The 20,625-nt window shown below is 39.7% G+C and overlaps 1 protein-coding gene across 1 annotated transcript in view; it reads right to left on the bottom strand.

The window, feature by feature from the left end:
- NPSR1 (neuropeptide S receptor 1) overlaps positions 1-20,625 on the bottom strand; it is a 55,291-nt gene that overhangs the window by 22,589 nt on the left and 12,077 nt on the right. Inside the window, exon 2 of the mRNA XM_021388673.1 lies at positions 19,251-19,383. Coding sequence (XP_021244348.1) covers positions 19,251-19,383 — 133 coding nt within the window. The remainder of the gene's footprint in view (positions 1-19,250; positions 19,384-20,625) is intronic.

The following is a 20,625-nucleotide window of genomic DNA, read 5'->3' on the forward strand; positions in this document are numbered from 1 at the left end:
CTCTCAGCCCCCTGCACAGCACTATGGAGCATCTGGGTGCAGGGCTGGAGTTGGGGTTGGGCAGTACTTTTTGTGGGTGATCAGCTGCAGTTCTGCCACGCACACTGATGACACACTGTGCACTGCAGCTGTGTGTTTTCTGATTTAAGGCGTGGAGCAGAACGCAAAACATAAGAGATGAAAAAAAACCCACTTGAAAACATTTGAGAGGGAACCTGTTCAGTTCTCCTGTTACAGCTATGCAGACTTTGTTAAGTGACAGAAGTGATGTTTTTCCTTTTTTTTTCCTTTCTTCTGGCTCATAGGAATTGATCAGAGGCCTGGAGCATCTCTCCTGTGAAGACAGGTTGAGGGAACTGGGCTTGTTTAGCTTGGAGAAGAGAAGGCTTGGAGGAGACCTCACTGTGGCCTTCCAGTACTTGAAGGGAGCGTATAAACAGGAGGGGGAATGACTGTTTACATGGATTGGTAGTGATAGGACAAGGGGGAATGGTTTTAAACTAAGACAGGGGAGGTTTAGGTTAGATATTAGGAGGAAGTTTTTCACGCAGAGGGTGGTGATGCACTGGAACAGGTTGTCCAAGGAGGTTGTGGATGCCCCATCACTGGAGGCATTCAAGGCAAGGCTGGACGTGGCTCTGGGCAGCCTGGTCTAGTGGTTGGCAACCCTGCACTCAGCAGAGGGGTTGAAACTCGATGATCTTTGAGGTCCTTTTCAACCCAGGCCATTCTATGATTCTATGACTCTAAGTCTTGTTATGGTGGGTGAGCATTTTATATATTTATTGAATTTCTTACATTTCTGTGCTTCGGTCCCCCACCCCCAAGATGAGTCAGGCAAGACACTATCAGGATGGACTGAGCAAGGCTCCAGTCTCACCTCAGAGCTCTCCAGGTTAAACAATGAACGGCTGAGACAACCTCATACTATGCAGCATCAACCTCTGAAGATGCAGGGTTTACCAGGGAGCCAGAGATCAGATCCCTGACAGTTCAAATCATCAGTATCACAGATGTGAGCGGCACTAGGACTTTGTGTAACTTGCCTTTATTAATAAACCTCTTCCTACCATTCCTCCCCACTCCCACACTACCCCACACTCACAGAGAGCAGGACTAATTGAGCAGCACTGCAAGAGGGATTGTGTGGAGTAGGGCACCTGCTAAAACACTGGAGAGCAAATGGGAAGGAGGACTTGGCTTATAGAATGTGCTCGTCCGTGTCAGCTGTGGTCTCAGGCTCCCAGAAAACCCTGTTCCTTCCACCAGGGTGAAGAGCTGAATGGAGAACTGAGTGGAGGATGATTGCTGTGGGGAGATGAATTTGATGGCAGTTCTGAGTGTTACAGCAAGGTCCCCACTTCCCTTCTTGTGTTACTTGTTACACAGAAGAGAGTGTGGCCTATAAGGTTATGCATTTTTTTGTTCAGTGGGAAGTTCTGCTCAAAGGGAGAAATCTTTTGTGGAATGTAGCTCCACTCAGGGGTTTGAACAGTGGACAATGTTTCAGCAGGTGTTTACACAACAGATAAAGGCAAACACTGCAAACATCGTCTACAAGTTTTCTGTTGTACTGAATGCTTTAGAGGTGGTTGTAGGTTTTGAAATAGGAATCAAACAAATCTATGTCTGTGAACATAAGTCTTATGCATGCCTAAATATCTTAGTCAAAGTTAAGCAAGAACAATGGCTTGATCACTATTATTTGGCTGCTGGGAAAGTATATCTCAAATGCAACTCATTAATTTAACTTGCTTCTATCCTTCAGGCAAAGCAACACAGGTTGCTCCTGAAAGCAGGAGGAGGGAAAATTCCTGCATATAGGAGGTTGGCCTCATTTAGTGTAAGCGCAGCTCCTATAGATCAACAAAGACTTGCCTCCTCAAAGGACAAAGAAATTATACAGTTTGTAATTCATTGCTTCTTGATTTATTTAAAGTGATGCCTATGTCTTTAACATTTTTCAGGAGAAATATACTTTGTAGGATATCAACTGCTAAACAAGTCCATTTTAATTCTGTCCTTCCCCAGTGTTTTCTACATAGATCCTTCTGTTATTTCCTCTGGGTCCATCCTATTGATCTTTTTTTGGCAACATTTTATCTCAAGTATATTAAGAACTGCTCATCCATATGTTGGTCACAACAGCAGCTGCATGATTTTTCTCATATAAAAATTGCAGAGTATCCACATAAAAAGTTTCTGTTGTTGTAACTCAGACATTCTGGTCATTATTACTGTTTATAATCCTTTCCCACTGTTTCAGATATTGTTGATGTAGCTACTTTAGTCTAAGTTGATAGGTAAGAGTATAGGCTTCTTTTCTTCCTCACCTTAATCTGTAAAGCAGATTGGCATGGTGTTCAAGCAGTGATATTGCAAGATGCAGCTCAATTTTGGTCTAACTGTAGGCTTGCAATTACATAGCAGTAGGACAATATCCATTCTCATTTTCATACCTACTTTGTCTCCCCTGGTATTTGCAGATAACATGAACAAAATATACTGGTAAGATAGCCTGGACGATTGCCTTGTAAAATCTTCACATGGGAAATGCAGTATGTGAAAATACATGCTGAACTTCTTTCCATGAAATATATTGCAATGCCAGAACACACTGAATATTATTTAACATCTGGATCTCTCCTATAACCTAGCCATAACAGATTTCTGAGCTTTTGAACTTATTAGAACAACTAAGTCTCTGTGATGCCACATGTGATATCGTACATATCAAGTGGCGCTTTTGGTTGGAAGGGACCTTAAAGCCCATCCAGTTCAAACACCACTGCTGTGGGCAGGGCTGCCACCCACTAGATCAGGTTGCCCAGGACCCCATCCAACCTGGCCTTGAATGCCTCCAAGGATGGGGACCCACATTTTGTCTGGGCAGCTGTGCCAGTGCTTCTTCTGCTGTCTAACCTGCAGTACTGCAGATGGGACCTCATAAGCAGATGGACACAGTCATATTCGTATCTTCCATGTGAAATCCAAAGTCCTTTTGAACCTTTGTAAACATTTGATACACAGCTTGAAGGAAGTAACTCTCTGGAAAAAAAACTTTAATGCTTGTGATTAGCATGAATCAGCAGGTGAGGAAGGATGAAACATGAAAATGCTGGGTGTTTTGTGCGCAGCCCTTTGGAAAGATGGAGAAAAGTCTGTCTAATGACAGACTCAGAATATTAAATATCACTGCTTGTGTATGCAAGAGGGGAATAGTACAAAGCCCTACTTTCTTAATGTAGCTTCATGCTCTACGTGCTTTTTAGTGCATGCAAAGTTTCTTTCCAGTATAATTTTTTTAGATTGCAGTTAGAAACGCTTCTGTAGAGATGTTGGACTAAAAGGTGTTAATAATATATTTGTACCTCTAATGGCAAAAGTTGAAAGTCATGTATTTTAACAAGAGCTAATGAGAACCTAAATGACGATTCTGAGGAAAGCATAGTCATTAGAGCCACACTGCTGGCAGCACCGTGAAATGCACCCTGTGCTCTGCAGTCTTCTCTCTTCATGTCTACCGCTGGCATATAGAGAGCCCAGGTAGAAAAATCTGCACACATATCTTCCTTCAGCAACAGAAGCCAAACCTTCATGTAGAGTAACTGCAAAATTAGCATCCCCTCTGTCAGGTGACAGTCCTGCTTGTTATTTCTGCAGGGAATCAAACAGGAATCTGTATAATTTAGAGGCAACCTTTCCCAGGAAATTCAGAAAAAAATCCACTTTCTTCCTCAATGCTGAAACATAGGACCCAAAGGATTACACACCTTGGCTGTGAGCCCCTTTTATTACAAACAAAAACAAATGCAGCACATCTGTCATTAGGATTTGAATGCCTAAAACAGGCTGAAGGTAGGAAAACCATAATCAGTCCGTCAGGACCACAGAACAATTTTGTAGCTGTCAAAAACAGAATTAAACCTTCCGATAAACCAACAGAAATTGACACAGCAAAAGCAGATTGCTGCCAATGTAAAAAATACATCGTTCAGTCTGCTGGCAGCTGAGTGTATCTATAAAGCATACTGAGGACTACCAATGGGATATTTGAAAGACTGTCAAAATATCAGCCATCCTAATGCCTGGTTTTGCTCTGGGGACCCAAAGAAAACCCCAAGCCCACCTCTTGCCCTTCTTGTTTCCTGGTGCCACACTGTGTGCACTGAATGTGACAGAAATATAAAAACAGCCCTTCTCCTTGTACTCTGCCTTGAACAAGAATTGGGCTGTTTTGAAGAATTTTGTTTATGAAAAGATGCACTAAGCAGGACCAATATTTTGCTATACAGACTTACTGATGCTACTGGTTCCTTCTCCCAAACTTGTTACTAATTGAATCCCCCTGAGACGTGCTCAGAGATGAGTTGAAACAGAATCAAAGTTTCCCACCAGTTTCAAGAGCCTTTGGATGAGATGTGATTTGTTGCTTGAGGACTAGGCCCACCAGCAGCTGTGCTCAATCTCAGCCCAGAGTGACCCCCTAGCATGCTAAAAACACAAAGGTAATAGTCTTTTCCAAAAGTCCTGCTTCTCTTCCTGACCAATTAGGTCTGAGTGTGACTGAGATGAATATCCAGAAAGTTGGATTATTCCTCTAGGTAATTCAATGAGACTGACAAGCACAGAGAGTGTAAAACAACTCAATTAAAAAGCAAAATCAATTTACTTGTGCCTATTCCACATCTTCTTAGTGGCATCCTGGAAAAGTTCCACTGAAATTTGAATGATTTCTGAAATAGTGATTATAATTTGAACTTTCATATGTATTTACAATTCACACAAGAAATGTAACAGTGGGAAAAGCTTGATGCAAATAACAGTGGCTTTCTCCGGAGCAAAGACTGGTCAATCAAGGAGAGATGCAAACATTTTTAGGCACCTTCTAAGAGTAGAAAGGTAACATAAGCAACAGACCGTATAAATTCAGCAAGCCAATGAGTTTATAAAGTCACTATCTTTTTGAAAACCTTTTACTGCAAAGTATAAAAAATGTTGTGGATGCATCATCTGCTGAAAGCAACATTAACCTGACAAAGTACTTATTTGAAAATGCATCAGTATACTAATGAGTGAGTGTTTAAGAATTTGGAAATATGACTGAAAACACACAATGCTATCTTGCAAGAGCAGGCAGTCCATTTGTTTGTGACATTTCAGGATGATCAAGTTAGTCCCAAGCAAGAGTGAAACAATTTGTTTTCAACGTTGTATGCACATTATGAGGTCTAATAAAAGAACTCACAAACATTTCCTTTTTCAGATCCTTTCACATTTATAGTGACATTATAAACCAAATAAGAGTACAGAGTTATTTATTAGCATACCTTCAGGGGGTATAGTTTTGGAAGCATTGCTTTGGTGCGAGGTTTTTGGTGTTTTTTGGTTTTTTTTTTTGATGGATCCTGTTGAATCGATTTTTTCCAGTCTATTTGTATTAGCTGTGTAGATTGTTCACAGAAATGCGATTGTGTATTGTAATTTCACTTTGATCACAGTCATTTTCTCCCTTGTGTTATCCAAGCAGTCTTCTAAGAAATACAGCAGTAATGGTATGCAGCGGTGGATATTGAACTGCTTGCAAATCACTCAGGCAGCTCATAAAAACATTATTAAAAGGCAAATGCCCTTTGTGCTCCTAACTTCTAAACTACGCACGCTGAAGTACTTTAATACATCTAAGGCATTGTAATATATTGAGACGTGCTCTGCTGGAGTCAGTACCATGGCTTTCCAGCTGACTGCTTGTCTCCACCTGCCAGTCACCAGCTTGATCTGATTCTCACTCCAATTCACAGTCAGATGTCTGAGCATGGTTTGTTGGGGACTTTGGTGACAGGCAGGTGGCATGTAGAGTCCGACCCAACAACTGGGCATATCGCTTTTATTTCTGGATGTGTTGAAGAGCCATTCTCCCATCTCCCGCAGCTATCATTTGCTCAGCAATTTCCATGAATGCAATGTTCAGACCTTTTGTGAGTTTACTCCCTTACCTGAAGAACTGGGAGTACATCTGAGAACACATGTTCTCCCCAAATCAGACTCTGTGCAGGTGGCCTGTAGCTTTCCCCACATAAAGGACAGCAGCAATAATTCCTATAGCTTGTAGCAGCTGGATGAGCAGTACCAAACTTCATAGTATGTTGGGGACTCGTTCCGTGTGCCATGGGTTCAGTATAGTTGTTCCCACTTATGTGCTTGTAGTGAGTGAGGAAGCTTCTCCTTGTTTTCTGAAGGACTTCATGTTTCTTTCCTTAAAGATGCTGCTTGCCGGGCATATGGTGCTTCTTCAGAATATGAAACTTGCATCATTTTTCAGGCTGATGTTGATACCCAAGGGGACTGTCAATGCTTGAGTGAAAGAGCTAAGCTCACCTCTTCAACCATACAGCTTTCCAAAGCAAGCAGTTTTTTACCTGGAAGGTCACAGCATTGAAGGAAAGGATACTCAAAATTTCAGTAACAACCCCAGAGCATTTACTTCAGAGAGAAGTCTGATTTTAAATACATTAAATGAGAACCCCATCTGTTAGCCTGAAGCTTTGTATGGGCTCATGTCCTGCCTTGGTGAAGTCACCTCTGTCTCTTAGAAAAATGGAACATTAATTTCGTCTTTTTTCTATCTTGCCTACTTCTGTAGTAAGCTAAGAAAAAGCTTTATACAGTCTATAGAGTGCAGGTTTTGAAGCCTAAGAAGTCTTTCCAAAATTTGCAGTTGTAAAGGATGCAGAATATGGTGAAGGCCTAAGACAATAGGGACTAATCTAGCCAGTATCAAACTGTCAGTATATTATTGATTTTTTTTTTCATTTAGCCTCAAGAGCTTTATCCCAAACAATACTTTCTCTATTTACATATGATTTCCCCTTACTGGCAAATCATTTTTTTCCTTTTGATGTTTAAGTGGAAAACACTTTCCCTTTTGTAATGAGTAAATTGTATGTGCCTTTAGATACGGTATGCACTTACAGTAAACTAGTTCCTGAGTGCAATACACGTTTTTAATGCTGCTGCTGACAGAAAATCCATACTTGAAGTAGCATGCTCTTACACTGCACCCTAGACACAGTGCAGAACACTTTCACATTGATTACTGTCAACCACCCATGTACTCCAAGGCCTCAGCAGATGACTGGTGACTGTCCCACCCACTCCACATCCAGATCCTTGGTACTCAAGGTGCTACATACCCACACAACTCAAAACTTCTGTTCTAACAGGTTTTCACTGCAGAATAGACTTAAAAAGTGCTTTGGGAAATACCTGAGTGTAAAAGGTGCCACGTTTTAAACAAACTATTTTTGTTAATCTAGTGCCTTGAAAGAAAATGGGTATTTGGGAAGTACTTGATGTGTGGTGGTGAGGGGAGGTACTACATGTGTGTTGAGGGGATGCTATTCCAGTTAACTTACCAAACTACCAGTGCTGGTATACCCATGTGGGGAGAACCTAGAGACAGTCTTCACTTACAGCTGGATTGCAAAGGTGCAGGACTTACTATTGTTTTGTTCATTTTAGAAACTTTTGTGTTTGAGGGGTACGTTTTTGTAGCATAATATTCTGAGAGGACCCTTAACGGGAGCTAGTTTGATGTGCAACTGATGCAGTTGGTTCTTAAGTATTAACATTAGATTAGATATTTTGCCTTGCAAAGGTTTCAGGTGGGTAGTTTTCTTTGCTGTATTGCCTGTGGTGCATTAAAATTTCATGAGAATTTCTGACATAGAGCAATGAGATTTGTCACTAAAAACACTGATAAAAAGAAACACATTTTATGTATTGAGTTTAGTACTGCAGAGCTGTAAAAATTCATCAGAAGATCAGCAGAGACTGAAAATGCATGTGCTGCATACGAGTGGATCAGTGCTGCCATACAGACTTGATGGATCCCATGCAGCCAGTGCTGCAGACTTGTTGGCTGCCCATGTGTACTTCTGTCAGGGAAATCCACAAACTCAAATTTAAATTGATTGTGAAAATGAAAGACGGAAGAGGGGACATGGTATACCCCTTTTAGTAAGAGGGGCGAGCGAAAACACCAAAGAAATCTTATGTTTTCAAGGTTATGTACAAAGCTGGTCTCAGAATTGGTGAAGCTATTTAGTTTCCAGGCTAGGTCTAAAAGAAAATGCTTCTTTTGTTTTTCATGTTTCAATTGGGATCTGCAACTGGTTTCCAGGAGTAAAGGACAATGCCCTTGCACTTCATTACATACTGAGCAATGACATTTAAACAACAGAGAATGGCCCCTTGATTTTTGAATAGTTTGCATGTTTCACAAAACAAAAAAGACTGGGCAGGAACTGACATTTCTTGTACTGTATTTGACTTAGCATACGTCACCAGAGAGGCAATTTCTAAGGAGCAGTACGAAATTACAATATTTAAGACACTGTAACAAGTTTTGTGGGCTTAGCAGTAACATAGGAGTATCTCCACAATACTTTAGGAAAACAGTGTTTATTTGATCACTATCTCTGTAGTAAGGGAAAGCCATTTTCTAGGATCTCCATCTCACTCACACACAGCACCAGTTCCTGTTTTTCTTTCTGCCTCTGTGAGCTAGAAAGTGGAAGTGGATAGAAATCAGTCCCTCCACTCAAGACTAGAACATATCCTTTCATAGAACAATACCATCTTAAAATGTAGAGAGGTGGTATTTGTCTCCTTAATTAAGGTTATATTAAAAACTCAGCAGATGAAAAGCTGTCCTAGCACATCCAGTGAATGGCTTCTGATTTTTGCTTTTAACATTATTTCCTAATTCATTATGGCAACTAATTCTTAAATGACTTCATAAAAATACTTTCATACACTTTCAAGATTATTTTTTTTTAATATTTATACTTTTGTTTTTGTCATGTTTCTTCAATTTTATAGAGCTACAAAGCAATTCCCATGTGCTGATTCGCTCCTAGTACCCCATTCTAGTCTACAGGCTTTGGTTATGTTTGGATAATAGTTCGTCTATTGTTCTCTTTTGCTAATTTACAATGAAAGTACAAACATATTACAAGGAAAATTTGTGTCTGTTCATTATCAGTGACCTCCTCATCAAATAAATCAGTATGATCAACCATTCGCTTCTGCTTTTTAGTGTTGTTAGCCTTGTTTCTTAAGAAGCAGCAAGAAGCCTGACATGGAAGTGAAAAGCTTGGGGGTTTATCCAGGTGTAATTTCCATCCTGGTCTGAACATCCATGTTCTTGTTAAGCAGATCTTCACCCTTTTCTCTCTCTAGGTACCACCTGCCTACTTATGCCCTCATACTGTCTAAGTCAAGAAGGCATGGAGAAATACATGACCTACCTGCAAGTTTCTTTTGCATTTCAACATTTGTACTGTGAACCTCAGTTTAATACTGTAAAGTTTGTTCTTTAGTTTTTTTTTTCCTTTTGGTGTGTATTAATGTGTGCAGAAACAGACTGAGCTTCTAAAATATGTCCATATCCACATTACACCCTTTAGTAATTTCATGCTGTTCTTACTGCTCATGAACCAGGGCATAGCAGCTATTTACTGCATCTATCTATCTGCAGAGGTTCTACTCCGAGGTTAGTCATGCAGCCACAGTGTTACTGCACAGGTTTGGAATAACATTTAACATTTAAGATACACTATTTTTTTCTGGATTCCTCTTGAACAAATTGTCCTTTGGTAAGAGGCCAGAAAAGTTTGGACAAATTCCAGGTGGCTATTTAGATATATAGATCAGCTGAAAATTATGTGTTTTCCATCACATAACATGTTGATATGCATTACCATGCATAAAAAAAAAAAAAGAAAAGAAAAGAAAAGAAAAGAAAAGAAAAGAAAAGAAAAGAAAAGAAAAGAAAAGAAAAGAAAAGAAAAGAAAAGAAAANAAGAAAAGAAAAGAAAAGAAAAGAAAAGAAAAGAAAAGAAAAGAAAAGAAAAGAAAAGAAAAGAAAAGAAAAGAAAAGAAAAGAAAAGAAAAGAAAAAAAGAAGATGAAAATACTTCCATTTGAAAGCTTTATATTTTCTGATGGGGTTTGATTCAGAGCATTTGGAGGCCTTATTCTTGCAGTAGAGGATTAGGTTCTTAGTTGTCAGAGAGGAACATTAATCTTGACATATCTGATGATGTATGAATGTCAGAGGGATTTATATAGTCAACTTCAAGGGTCTAAATTAGGAACTGAATCCTTCTATACAGCCAGAAAAACTTAAAGGCAGCTCAGAAACCTTTCCTCTATTGGCTATGGATGTATCATAGCAAAAGCAACTTCCTATCTTACATACCTACAGTCAGGCGCCTAAAATAGATGGCATGAATAATCCCTAATGTGAAAATCAGCATGAAAGAATGCAGTAATGAAAGTTAATCCAGTTATCTCTATGACAGTTACAGCCCATTGTGTTTCTCAGGACTGAAGTTGAGCCTCATGCTTTCCTTCAGCCCTAGTCCGCTGTATGTGAAAAGAAGCTAAGAGATCGTTTTCTTTCCCTTCTTCCTCCTGATAATGATGCCTTATAAAGCTAAAGATATGATTTCCCCAGTAACAGTAACTCCCTCAGGTGAAGAAGGTCACAGATTAAACTCTCTTTGGCTCATAGACCTGCAAATATGTGTTGTCACCAAAATACTACACGGCCCAGTTATAAGAGAAAGAACATATCTGGAGATATTTGCTTAAGTCACGTTTCACTAGACTAAATAGAAAAGCTGCTAAGATCAGAAATTGATTGTTCTTCTTGCTATTTCTTTCAAATATGATGTGGTTGCTCTAGTATACACACCCAGCCCACTTTTTGCTCTACAGACCTCAGAAATACTGTATTTGGCCAGGCAAACCTTTATGATCTCCAGGCAATCCTACCGTATCAGCAGAGCTGTGATGGCACAGCAATTTAGCTGCATAGTGCAGGTCTCAGCACAGGGTTAGAGAAATCACGTTGATGGTGAAAGGGAAAAAATGCTACTAGCAAAAGCTGGCTGAAAGGAAATGCTTTCATTTTAGTCACACAAGCACATAGTCAGGAACAGCATTTGTATGCAAGGTTCTGAATAAATGACAGCTCATTTTAAAATAATATAAATGGTAAATGTTGCTCTCCTGTGTGGAAATCTGTAGGTGGGAAGTGGAATCAAGTTTCTGCTTTGTGTATCTGTTGAAATGAGAAGACAGTGCCTTTGAATAAAGATAGGGCATCTGAGGTTCATTCATCATTTTTTAATCCTTTCAGAAATGACTTATTACCCAGGCAAAGCAAAGAAAGTGACCAGTTCCACTGCAGATTAAACATGTATGATCTGAGGTGAATTTGGGGAAATTGGATTATCACCAGGTGTTCCAGTAATTTTGTCTTTTCCATTGTGGCAGTGTCCAAAGGCCCAAGCCTTTGGGATGATATTTAGAGGCAATACTGGGTGACTTAGGAAGAGAAGTCTGGTGCCTGCTTGTGATTTAAGCATATATATACGAAAGAATAGTCATTGTGCATGGCACTGAGTATCTACAGGCACGCTGGTGTCTGTTTTTCTCTGTGCTTTAGAGGCAGGGGGATTTGTGGGCTAAAGACTATTAAGTCAGAAAAGTTTATTTATGGAAAGGCTTAAATTCTTTATAAAGGAATCCCTGCCTCTACTGAAAATGTGTCATGGCTCCACAAAGTAGAAAAAGGTTCTCTCTGGCTTGAGAGCATAACAGTGACTGATATGCAGATGAGACAAAAACACCTCATTTTCATTGCCAGATTCTCGGGGTTCCAGGTGGTCCTGTGTGATACGAAAAAAAGCCATATTGCCATACTTAATCCTAAACTGGATACGGTTTATATCAGCGGGCACTGTGAAAATTCCACTCCGAGCACCTATGGGTGACACGAACTATCCGCTTCCAGAACAGGATATAGATACTGTACATTGAGCAAATGGGAAAGAAGTGGCTTTGTTCATGGCTGATCCTTGTCTGTGGGGCACTGTGCCTCATGCAGTCTATGCTGCAGTGTGTATTTTGCTACCTGTAATGGATCTGAGGACCACTGTTCAGACACAATAGCCTGAAAAATGCTGGTTTAAGGTTGCCTGCTTAGTGGGCTGTGATTGCATTAATTACAAACCATGAATCATGGACATTTTGTTCCTGCATTTGTGAGATTAAAGTCGGCTATATAAATAACAATCATTACAGAGTTTTTAAGTGGATGACCATTCTTGCTTCCAGTAGCAAATTTGGAGAGCTCGTTATCTTTATATTTCCACTAATGGGAGGGACATTTCTTTCTACTGTTAGAGATACAACACTTCAGTTATTTTTGCTTCTGTGCCAGCATTACTTTTTCCTGCTGCAGTGGGCTACAGCAGATGGAGTAATAGCAAATGGGCACATTGTTTCCAGCCCTGAACTCTCCAGTGAGCCTTTAAGAAGGCATCTGAAAATACAGTCAGTGAGCATTAGGCAAAATTTAAAGTATACAAGTTTGGGTCCAGGGTGGTTAAAAACACTTTGTATTTGGTTCAGGATTGGAAACTGAAACTGAAACTGAATTAGTTTTCAGCAAATCTACAGCATATTTCTATGCTCTCAGGGAGAGTCCAGCCTCCACAAATGCCACCTTGGAGGTTACTAGCCAGTCTGCTTTTTGGGGTACCATTTCTAGTCTAAAACTCCAGCTACTCTGTCAAGGTCAGCTCCATCACTGTTTCTTTATCTTTCCCTGCATGCTTCTTTGCCCTGTATGTAGAAGGCAAATGCAATCCAGCTGCTCTGCACATCAGGTTTACTGTCAGTTCCCCAAGACTACAACCAGCCCACCAAGATTAACATCAGTTCTCCAAGGCCAACTTTTCTCTTAGAGCCCCAGTCTTGTGGGAGCACAACTTTACCTCCAAAACATGGAATCATCTTTGTTTTCCGTGACTATTTTCCTTTGGCTGTATGACCAAGCACTGTAAAATGGAGGTCCATATCCCCCCTAAGAGACAATGCTCCTCCTTCACACAAAGCTGCTTTCTGTCTCTCAGTTTTGGTGTTAAAGCTCACTCTTGGTTTCCTTGCCCAAATTCTAGATGTATTCCACTTTTTACCTCATCTAAATCAGGTTTGGAGACATCAGGATAGATACACGTTAGAAATGTTCGTGGCTGTCCACGCAAGAACTGATAGTATAGTAAAACTGGAATTGTATAGCATCAGTGCCCTAGTGATTTATTATGATCTAGGGTACTATGATTCATCTTAGATGTGAGTAAGAATTCAAAGGAGAACTTCTGTTTTTACAAGGTGGCATTAAATTGCCAGGAATGGCAATGGATATCAGATCTGGTTTGCCATGTGCTACCATGAGGTAATGCAGATAGTGACATCACCACATATATCTTATCCTGACTTATGTCTCACACTGGGGGAGTTACACTAAGTAAGTCCCTTGTAGCTTTCCACTTACTGAATTAGTCTTCTTGGCAGCATCAGGATGGAAAATGATTGCTTCTTCTCCAGGCATCTAATGCAACCATGCAGTGAATTTTCTTATTCACTCCCAGTCCAGAAGAGTCAACATAGTTCCACAGGATGCACTGAATAAATAATATTAACATTGCTTTTCTTATTCCCTGAGACTATTTTTGCACTTGGTTAATTGATTCTCATTTATTCTGTGAATACAAAATGAACAGTTTTGTTAAACCTCATAGTTGCTCTAATCTGCCGAGAAAAGATTGGTGTAATCTATTTCTTCCCCTGTTTTTCAAGACACACACAGATGATTTGCAGAGTCATTGGACTTCAAACTAGGTGTCTGATAAACAGTCTGCTTCTGAAATGGTGAAATTTAGCTGCTTTTGCATACTCCAGCAAATTCCAATATCTGTGCCTGTGGCAATATTTACAAATGCTGCTCTTCCTTCCTAATTTTGACATACACTTTTCAGTAGTCACAGGAACATGAAGTGTAGAGCACAGAGACTCCATTACCAGAAAGTGTTTCATTACCATATGTTAATTACATTTTCAAGATGTTTTAGGAAATAATGAACATAAAAAATGCAGACATCTTCCTTTCAATTTTGTCAGTGAACTGTGCAGTACAACTGTAACTTCTCCCAAGTCTTCTTCACTACAAGTAGGATTATTAACATAAAAGAAAACAATGCAAAAAAAAAAAAAAAGTCTCTCCCTTTTCCTCAGGCTTTTTTTTTTTTTCTTTTCAAAAATAAGCAGCAAATAAAAGTGTGAAAAGAGGAGAAAGCCAAGGATTTCTGGAGATTGATGGAATAAAATCTACTCCAGTTCAGCATTCTACATTGTGTTTCTGTGTCTTGGGCAGTGAATCAGTGGCAAGCTCCAGCCAAGACCCAACTGGCAAAATGAAAGTTTTCCAGTATAGCTAGGAACTGGATTGGCTCTTTGGCTGCCAACAGTCCACCTCCAATAAGGTGACTTACTGAATTAGAAGCTAATTGACTCTATGCAATTAACTTCCAATGCTCATTATCACTTTGATATTTAAGGTACTTGTAAAACTGATGAATTTGTACTTATGATTTCTCTGAAGCGAGGAAATATTACAAGTTCAATTTTCCAGATGAAAAGCTGGATGAGAATTATCTGTTAATATTGTTCTACATGTTAATTCTGGTAATGGTTTTATTATATTAAGCTTTTGTATAGACCATGGACTAACAAGTCATCTTCATTCGTTCAAGTCAAAGTGACAAGGAAAAAAATAGTGAAGGACATATACAGCCCATTAAAGCAGCTAGTAACATAGTGGTTTGGGTGTAGTTTCATTACCCAAAGCCTCCGGAGGAGATCACATTTGGAAATTAGGCAGATGGAGTGCTGAGAAAAAAAAGAAGCAGAAAGAAAGGGCAACTTTTAATGTGTTTGTTCGTGTTAGCCATTGTAGTAGTTGAGTTAGGTGCACCAATTTAGTGTAGGCGAGTACTCAGATTCTGCCTTCAGTCATCTTGACCAAAGTCATCCCAGAAGTCCGTGGCTAAACAGCACAGAAATGAAGTAAGTCCTGCTTCAGCAAGGCCCATCTCTGCCTATTTGTTCACATAACCCTCTTACGGCTTGTTCTTGTTGTACTGCTTTTTTACTAAACACTAAATAAAATGAGCACAGTTGCTTGAGGACCAAGGCCACTTTCTGTAGTCTGGTTTCCTGGGAGCAAATGAGAAAGCTGGAAGTGATGCAAAGAAACACTTCAAAAAAATACCTCCTTGTCTTTCCAGTGAAATTCTTTGGTCATCCCTTAGATTTTGGTGGTTATATCACAAGTTAGACTGTAGCTGAATATTTTTTCACATCTTTCTCTTTTGCTTTTCTGTTTGTGTGTATGCTACCATAGAAGTTAGCTGGCATTCTTTTTATTTTTTTGTCTTCAAAAAATTTAAGACCACAGCAATACCTAAATAAGCATATTTGGCATGTCAAAGCAATGAGACAAGCCTGTGTTTTCATAATGTTCTGTGTCTACCTCATAACTTGTTGTGAAAGTCTGAATAGATTGAAATATTTTCTGAGTGCAACCGTATTTCACTTGAAAATTTCCAGCATGATCACAGTGTCTGTGAACTTACCAGTCTGTAAGATCCCACTCTTTGTTCTTGAACCACTTGGAGAATTCAGTCAGAGGCAGAAATCTTAAAGACACTAAGGCTCTGCAAGGTATGTGAAATGGCATCAGATAGAGGGAGATACAAGAGGGTTTCCTGCCAGTAGAGACAGCTATGCCAATGAGTATAAATTGTGTTAAACTCAGAAGAGATCTATTTGGGAAAAAGTGTTTAGAAATACCCTCCCCACAGGATAATCTTCAAAGCTTACACTTTCTGAGAAACTAAATTGCCTAGATAGAAATCTGTAGGAAACCTACCTTTAGTTTCAATCTTCACAGAATAGCTTGTTTCTAAGAAAAACATTGGGGAAAAAAAAAAAAAGAGTATGCCCAAAAGCAAATTGAGCACAAGACAAACATAGCAATATTACTCTTTGTTAAATTAGCTGATGAGTGATTAGTACTATTGTTCAACTCAGCTGTTAACTCTTAGCTGATTTCCTAGTACTTAATTCCTAGTTAATTTTAAGGCAATTTAAGCATGAGCTGAGAGTTAAACATAGACATAAATGCAGTACTGACACAGCCATTTTATAGGCATTTACTTAATAAGAAATACTCTCTGAATCCAGGCTTCAGCAAGATCTTTACGTACCTACAGATTCCTGCATCCTCCAGTACCATGTCGAATTGCAGTGTAGTGAGGGATATGTATGAGTCTTATCTGTGAATTTGCCAAGTGAGTGAGAACATTGAATTTCAGTCATGTTGAAGGAAGCCTCAACCAGTTTGTTACTTCTCCATCTGGCTTGGCAATGAGTCAAGGAGAACAACAGTACTCATTTCCTATTCACGTATTATGCACAATTCGCTTTGAATACCTTGTCTATTGTAACACAGAAACTATATTTTCATTTTATATTATTACTACGTTAGTGGGAAGATGTGAGAATTGGGGATGCTACTCAACTGATGAACCACATATCTATAGAAAAGAAGTTTTAAAATGGCTTAGAAATGCCTGCATTGATGATACTGTATTCATTATTCTTCTCTCTTGCTCCTTGGCAGAAATAATTAATATTTTAAGAATTCAAAAATAGATGGAAGTAGTAAGATTGAGTAAGCAGAAACTGATTGTCAGGAGATTAGGCTTCAGTTAGTAGGATTTAAATATGCCTGGCATGTCAAAGCAATGTGACAAGCCTGTGTTTTCATAATGTTCTGTGTCTACCTCATAACTTGTTGTGAAAGGCTGATGACTGTTGCCAGCTTGCTTTGTTCTTATTAATATTTTTGAAGATAAGGAAGTGAAATGGCTCCATTTCAGGAATTAAGTCATTTTTTTGTGCCAAAATACTGACAGGAACTCTTGGTGAGGGAAGATAAATTAGAGGTCTGACTCCTGCATCACAAGGAAGAAATCAACACTGCTTGAAAGGAGCCTTGCTGTTCAAAGTGGTGTTAACTCTTCTAACATTGCAAATGTGGGTGTCAGGTGAATTTCTATGGGAATTTCTGTAATATGCTGTTGAACTGAGGCACTTTCAAGGACTGATTTTGCAAGTTGGAGTTGATTTTAGGAAAGAGGAGATCAGAAGAGCTAGCGTGATTAACACGTGGACCTTAGTCAATATGGTAATGTCAGCTGTAGAACATTAAGTGCTGCCTGCATCTAATCGGATATGCCTCCTTGTTTTTGTCACTGATTACTGCAGCTTCTTCAAAACTGTGTTTGCAGTCCCTTCTCCTCCCATCGTGTAGGCTGCGTTCAAATCCGCAGCACATAGCTCACCATCCGACTCTGTTTTAATCCAGCAAAGTAGCCTTTCCTATGGGTGCAAAAATGACAGAACTCCTACCCAGCACAGCACCAACATTAGTCTCCTCCTGGTACACCTCACATGGACTAGCTGCCTCTCAAGTAGTCCTGACCAATACTATCCTATTATTTCTTATTTTCATTTGACCTGGATACCTGTGTCCTTAAGCTGATTCTTCATCTGCTGCAGAAAATACATGTGTTTTCTTACTAGAACAAGGCCTTTTGCTATTTCCTTGGTCTCTTCATATTAGAAGCCGTCTTCTATGACCATGCTGACCCGTGCATTTGCTCTGACAGTGAGCCTTGCATTTGTGTCATCTGTGTGATGGGGCCATTTTCCACCCATCTTTCTTCCAAAGCCCTTCTCATGACAGTTGTCCCCAGTACTCTGCTCCCTGATGCCATCAGGTAGAAAGTGAACCATGTCCATCTGAGGCTTCATGCACTTTTCTGTTCTTGTCCCATGTTACTGCTTGTCTGCCTACCTTTTACCATCTTCTCCATATTAATCTGGGGTTAGGAGCTCTTTCAGCAGAAACTGGCTTGAAACTCCTATGGATACATGTGATCTCAGATTGCAGTTTTCAAAGTGTGCTGTGAGACCATGTCAGCATATCTGATGGAAAATACCTCTGGCGCACAAAGAAAGTGACATTAAAGTCACAACCAAGATAAGAAGTGAAGCCTTTTATTATGGATGCCTTACAGGCAAACGCAAAACCCAGCCATCAGCTCTTCAGAAGACCCACTGCAAGTCTTCACCTCCTCATCTTGCAGTAATTCTTATATTATGTGTAGTTATGGGCCAGTCCCTCCACATAACTTTGCACACCTTGTTGCAGTTGTTTCAGGTAAGGGTTGATCTTCAAACAGGACAAGACCCTGGGCAGATCAGATTGAGACCATGAGCAGGAGTTAATTTATTTGCAGAATATACATGTTAAAAATTGGGGACTTTTGTTTTTATCTTTTGATTTTCCAGTTTAAACAGATACAACAGATATCAAATGAGAACTCAAGATTTCTGGGAAAACATGTATTAAATAGCTGTTTTGTAGAAAAATTGTGTAATTCCTATAGTTTCTTACAAAAAAAAAAAAAAGCAACAGAAAAAGAATAAATGCATCCTATATACACAAGCAATACAGCACATCTGTCTTGTAAGCAGGGGTTAGTACCAGGACATTGTTATAGAAACTGTACACTTTTTCCCTTGGGAAACTGTTAAAACTCCATAAATTCAGGCAATTCAAGGCCACAGAGAAACAAAGTACTGATTATGCTCTTGTTTCCATTCCTTTTTGGTGTGACGTTTTACAAGCCAGGTTTCTGTACATTCTCCCACATAATTCTTATTCCCACACAAAAAACAATTTACCAAGTATGTTCCTCTCTACATATTCATCTTTATATCTCCGTTACTTGGTTAAATGAGACCACAGGAAGTTATTTTCACTCTTCAATGCAAGCGCGCAATTGATGGAGCAACACTGTAATGAAGTACTTTAGAAAGGATTTTAAGCAGAAAAACACTAGAGATTCATCTTAAACTATTTTAATCTAAACAGTTCTATGACAACAGCTGGGGACATGACTTCTGGGAAATGTGGATGCTAATTCAGGCTGGGAGATAAGATTCAGTGAAAACAATGAGTTGCATCTGCTGCAGCTGACACAGACACTACTACATCTAGAAACGTCTTTTGAGATCAAAGGCAGACTGAGCCCTAAGATAAGCACCCATCCATCTGCCTTATGACAAGCTGCAGCTGCACGTAAGGTGGCAACTGCATTCTTCACCACTGAGCTTGCATTTTCTTATTTGTGCAAAAACTTCTTGTCGTTTTCATACCGATTGCTATAAAGCTTAAATGCCCCTTTCCCTCCCACACGCTACCTGTGATTGCCAACTGTGTAACAAAGAAGGTCATTCGAGATTTCCTCTTCCTTCTCCATGTAGAGAAGAGCACGATGGCATTTCCAGCAATAGTGGCAATAAAGAGGATCCAAAGAGTCACCAGCTGCTCTGTCTGCATTGGAAAGACAAAAAAATCATGTAGGTAGGTGAGTGGATAGTGACTTGGGTTAAGCCAGTCAGTTAACACAGGACAAATGAGATGAGAATGCAAAAAAAAAAAAAAAAAAGAGTGGAATGTGAATGTTGGCATTTGATTTTTAATTATTTAGTCTAAAAGATATTCTTGTTCTTTCAGAAAATACCTCACATGCATCATCACTGGTGATGTCCCTTCCAGCTTGATTTGCAGTGCCTGTATATTACTTCTGTATTCACAAAACCACTAGCAGTGTCTATGTTCAGCACTGGACATTAAAGTGAGAGGCAGCCATCAGCTTTCTCTTGTTGCTCCAACAAGCTGTGAAATAACCAACAGCCATGCTTTGTAAGGAATGTTGATAGATATGCTCCTTCAGAGTAATGGGGGAAATAAAAACTTCTCTCCTTCCCAGCCCCATTGAGTATGGGTCATCCACAAGCCCTATGAAATTCAGACATCCATGCCATGATCTGGATGTGTACCAAGACTGAAAAGAAAGCAGGACCCACTGTAAGGAAAACTGCATAGCACGCGATACGTGATGACAAAACGTCCCCTAGTGGCAATGTGTACAAAGAGAAGAAAAATAAGAAGCACTCTGGAAGCATCATGATCTTCTGACTGCAAGAATAAGGACATATATATCTGCATTTGTTTGCTTCATGTGAGTGCACACACAATTTGCTCCCTCCCTCATGGCCTAACAAAACTTGTTTGGTCTTCTCTAAATGCAGGTTAGTAATTTTTCAGTGGCTATTCTGTAGGTTTCTCCTAGCCATGTGGGACTGCAAAATTCAGTTTCTCCACATCAGCCAACCAGCCTGAGAAGCACTGAGTCTGCAGAGCACAGGGTCAGCTTGGAGAAAATATTGAGCATTTCTGCAAACTTCTTAGAAAACTTGGCTTGCATAGTGCATGTATGGCAAGGAGGAAAACAAATCTGCTGCTCTTCTGCAGAGACAACCAGAACAGACAGCATTTTTCACATGCAACATGTTGAAGGGCATAGGACAGAGAAACACAGAAATGCAGAACTAAAAAGTGCTGAAGTATCCAGCAGTGATAATATACGTGTTGTTATTACGGCCAAAGGGAGAAAAAAAAATACATACATGGCTCAGCAGAATTGATAGACAGCATGCACAGTTTCTTTATTACTGAGGAGTGAGTCCTCAGCCAGCTCTGCATCAGTTAGGTAGCAATGGTACTCCATGA

Source organism: Numida meleagris, chromosome 2 (assembly GCF_002078875.1).
Source record: "Numida meleagris isolate 19003 breed g44 Domestic line chromosome 2, NumMel1.0, whole genome shotgun sequence".
Taxonomy (NCBI): domain Eukaryota; kingdom Metazoa; phylum Chordata; class Aves; order Galliformes; family Numididae; genus Numida; species Numida meleagris.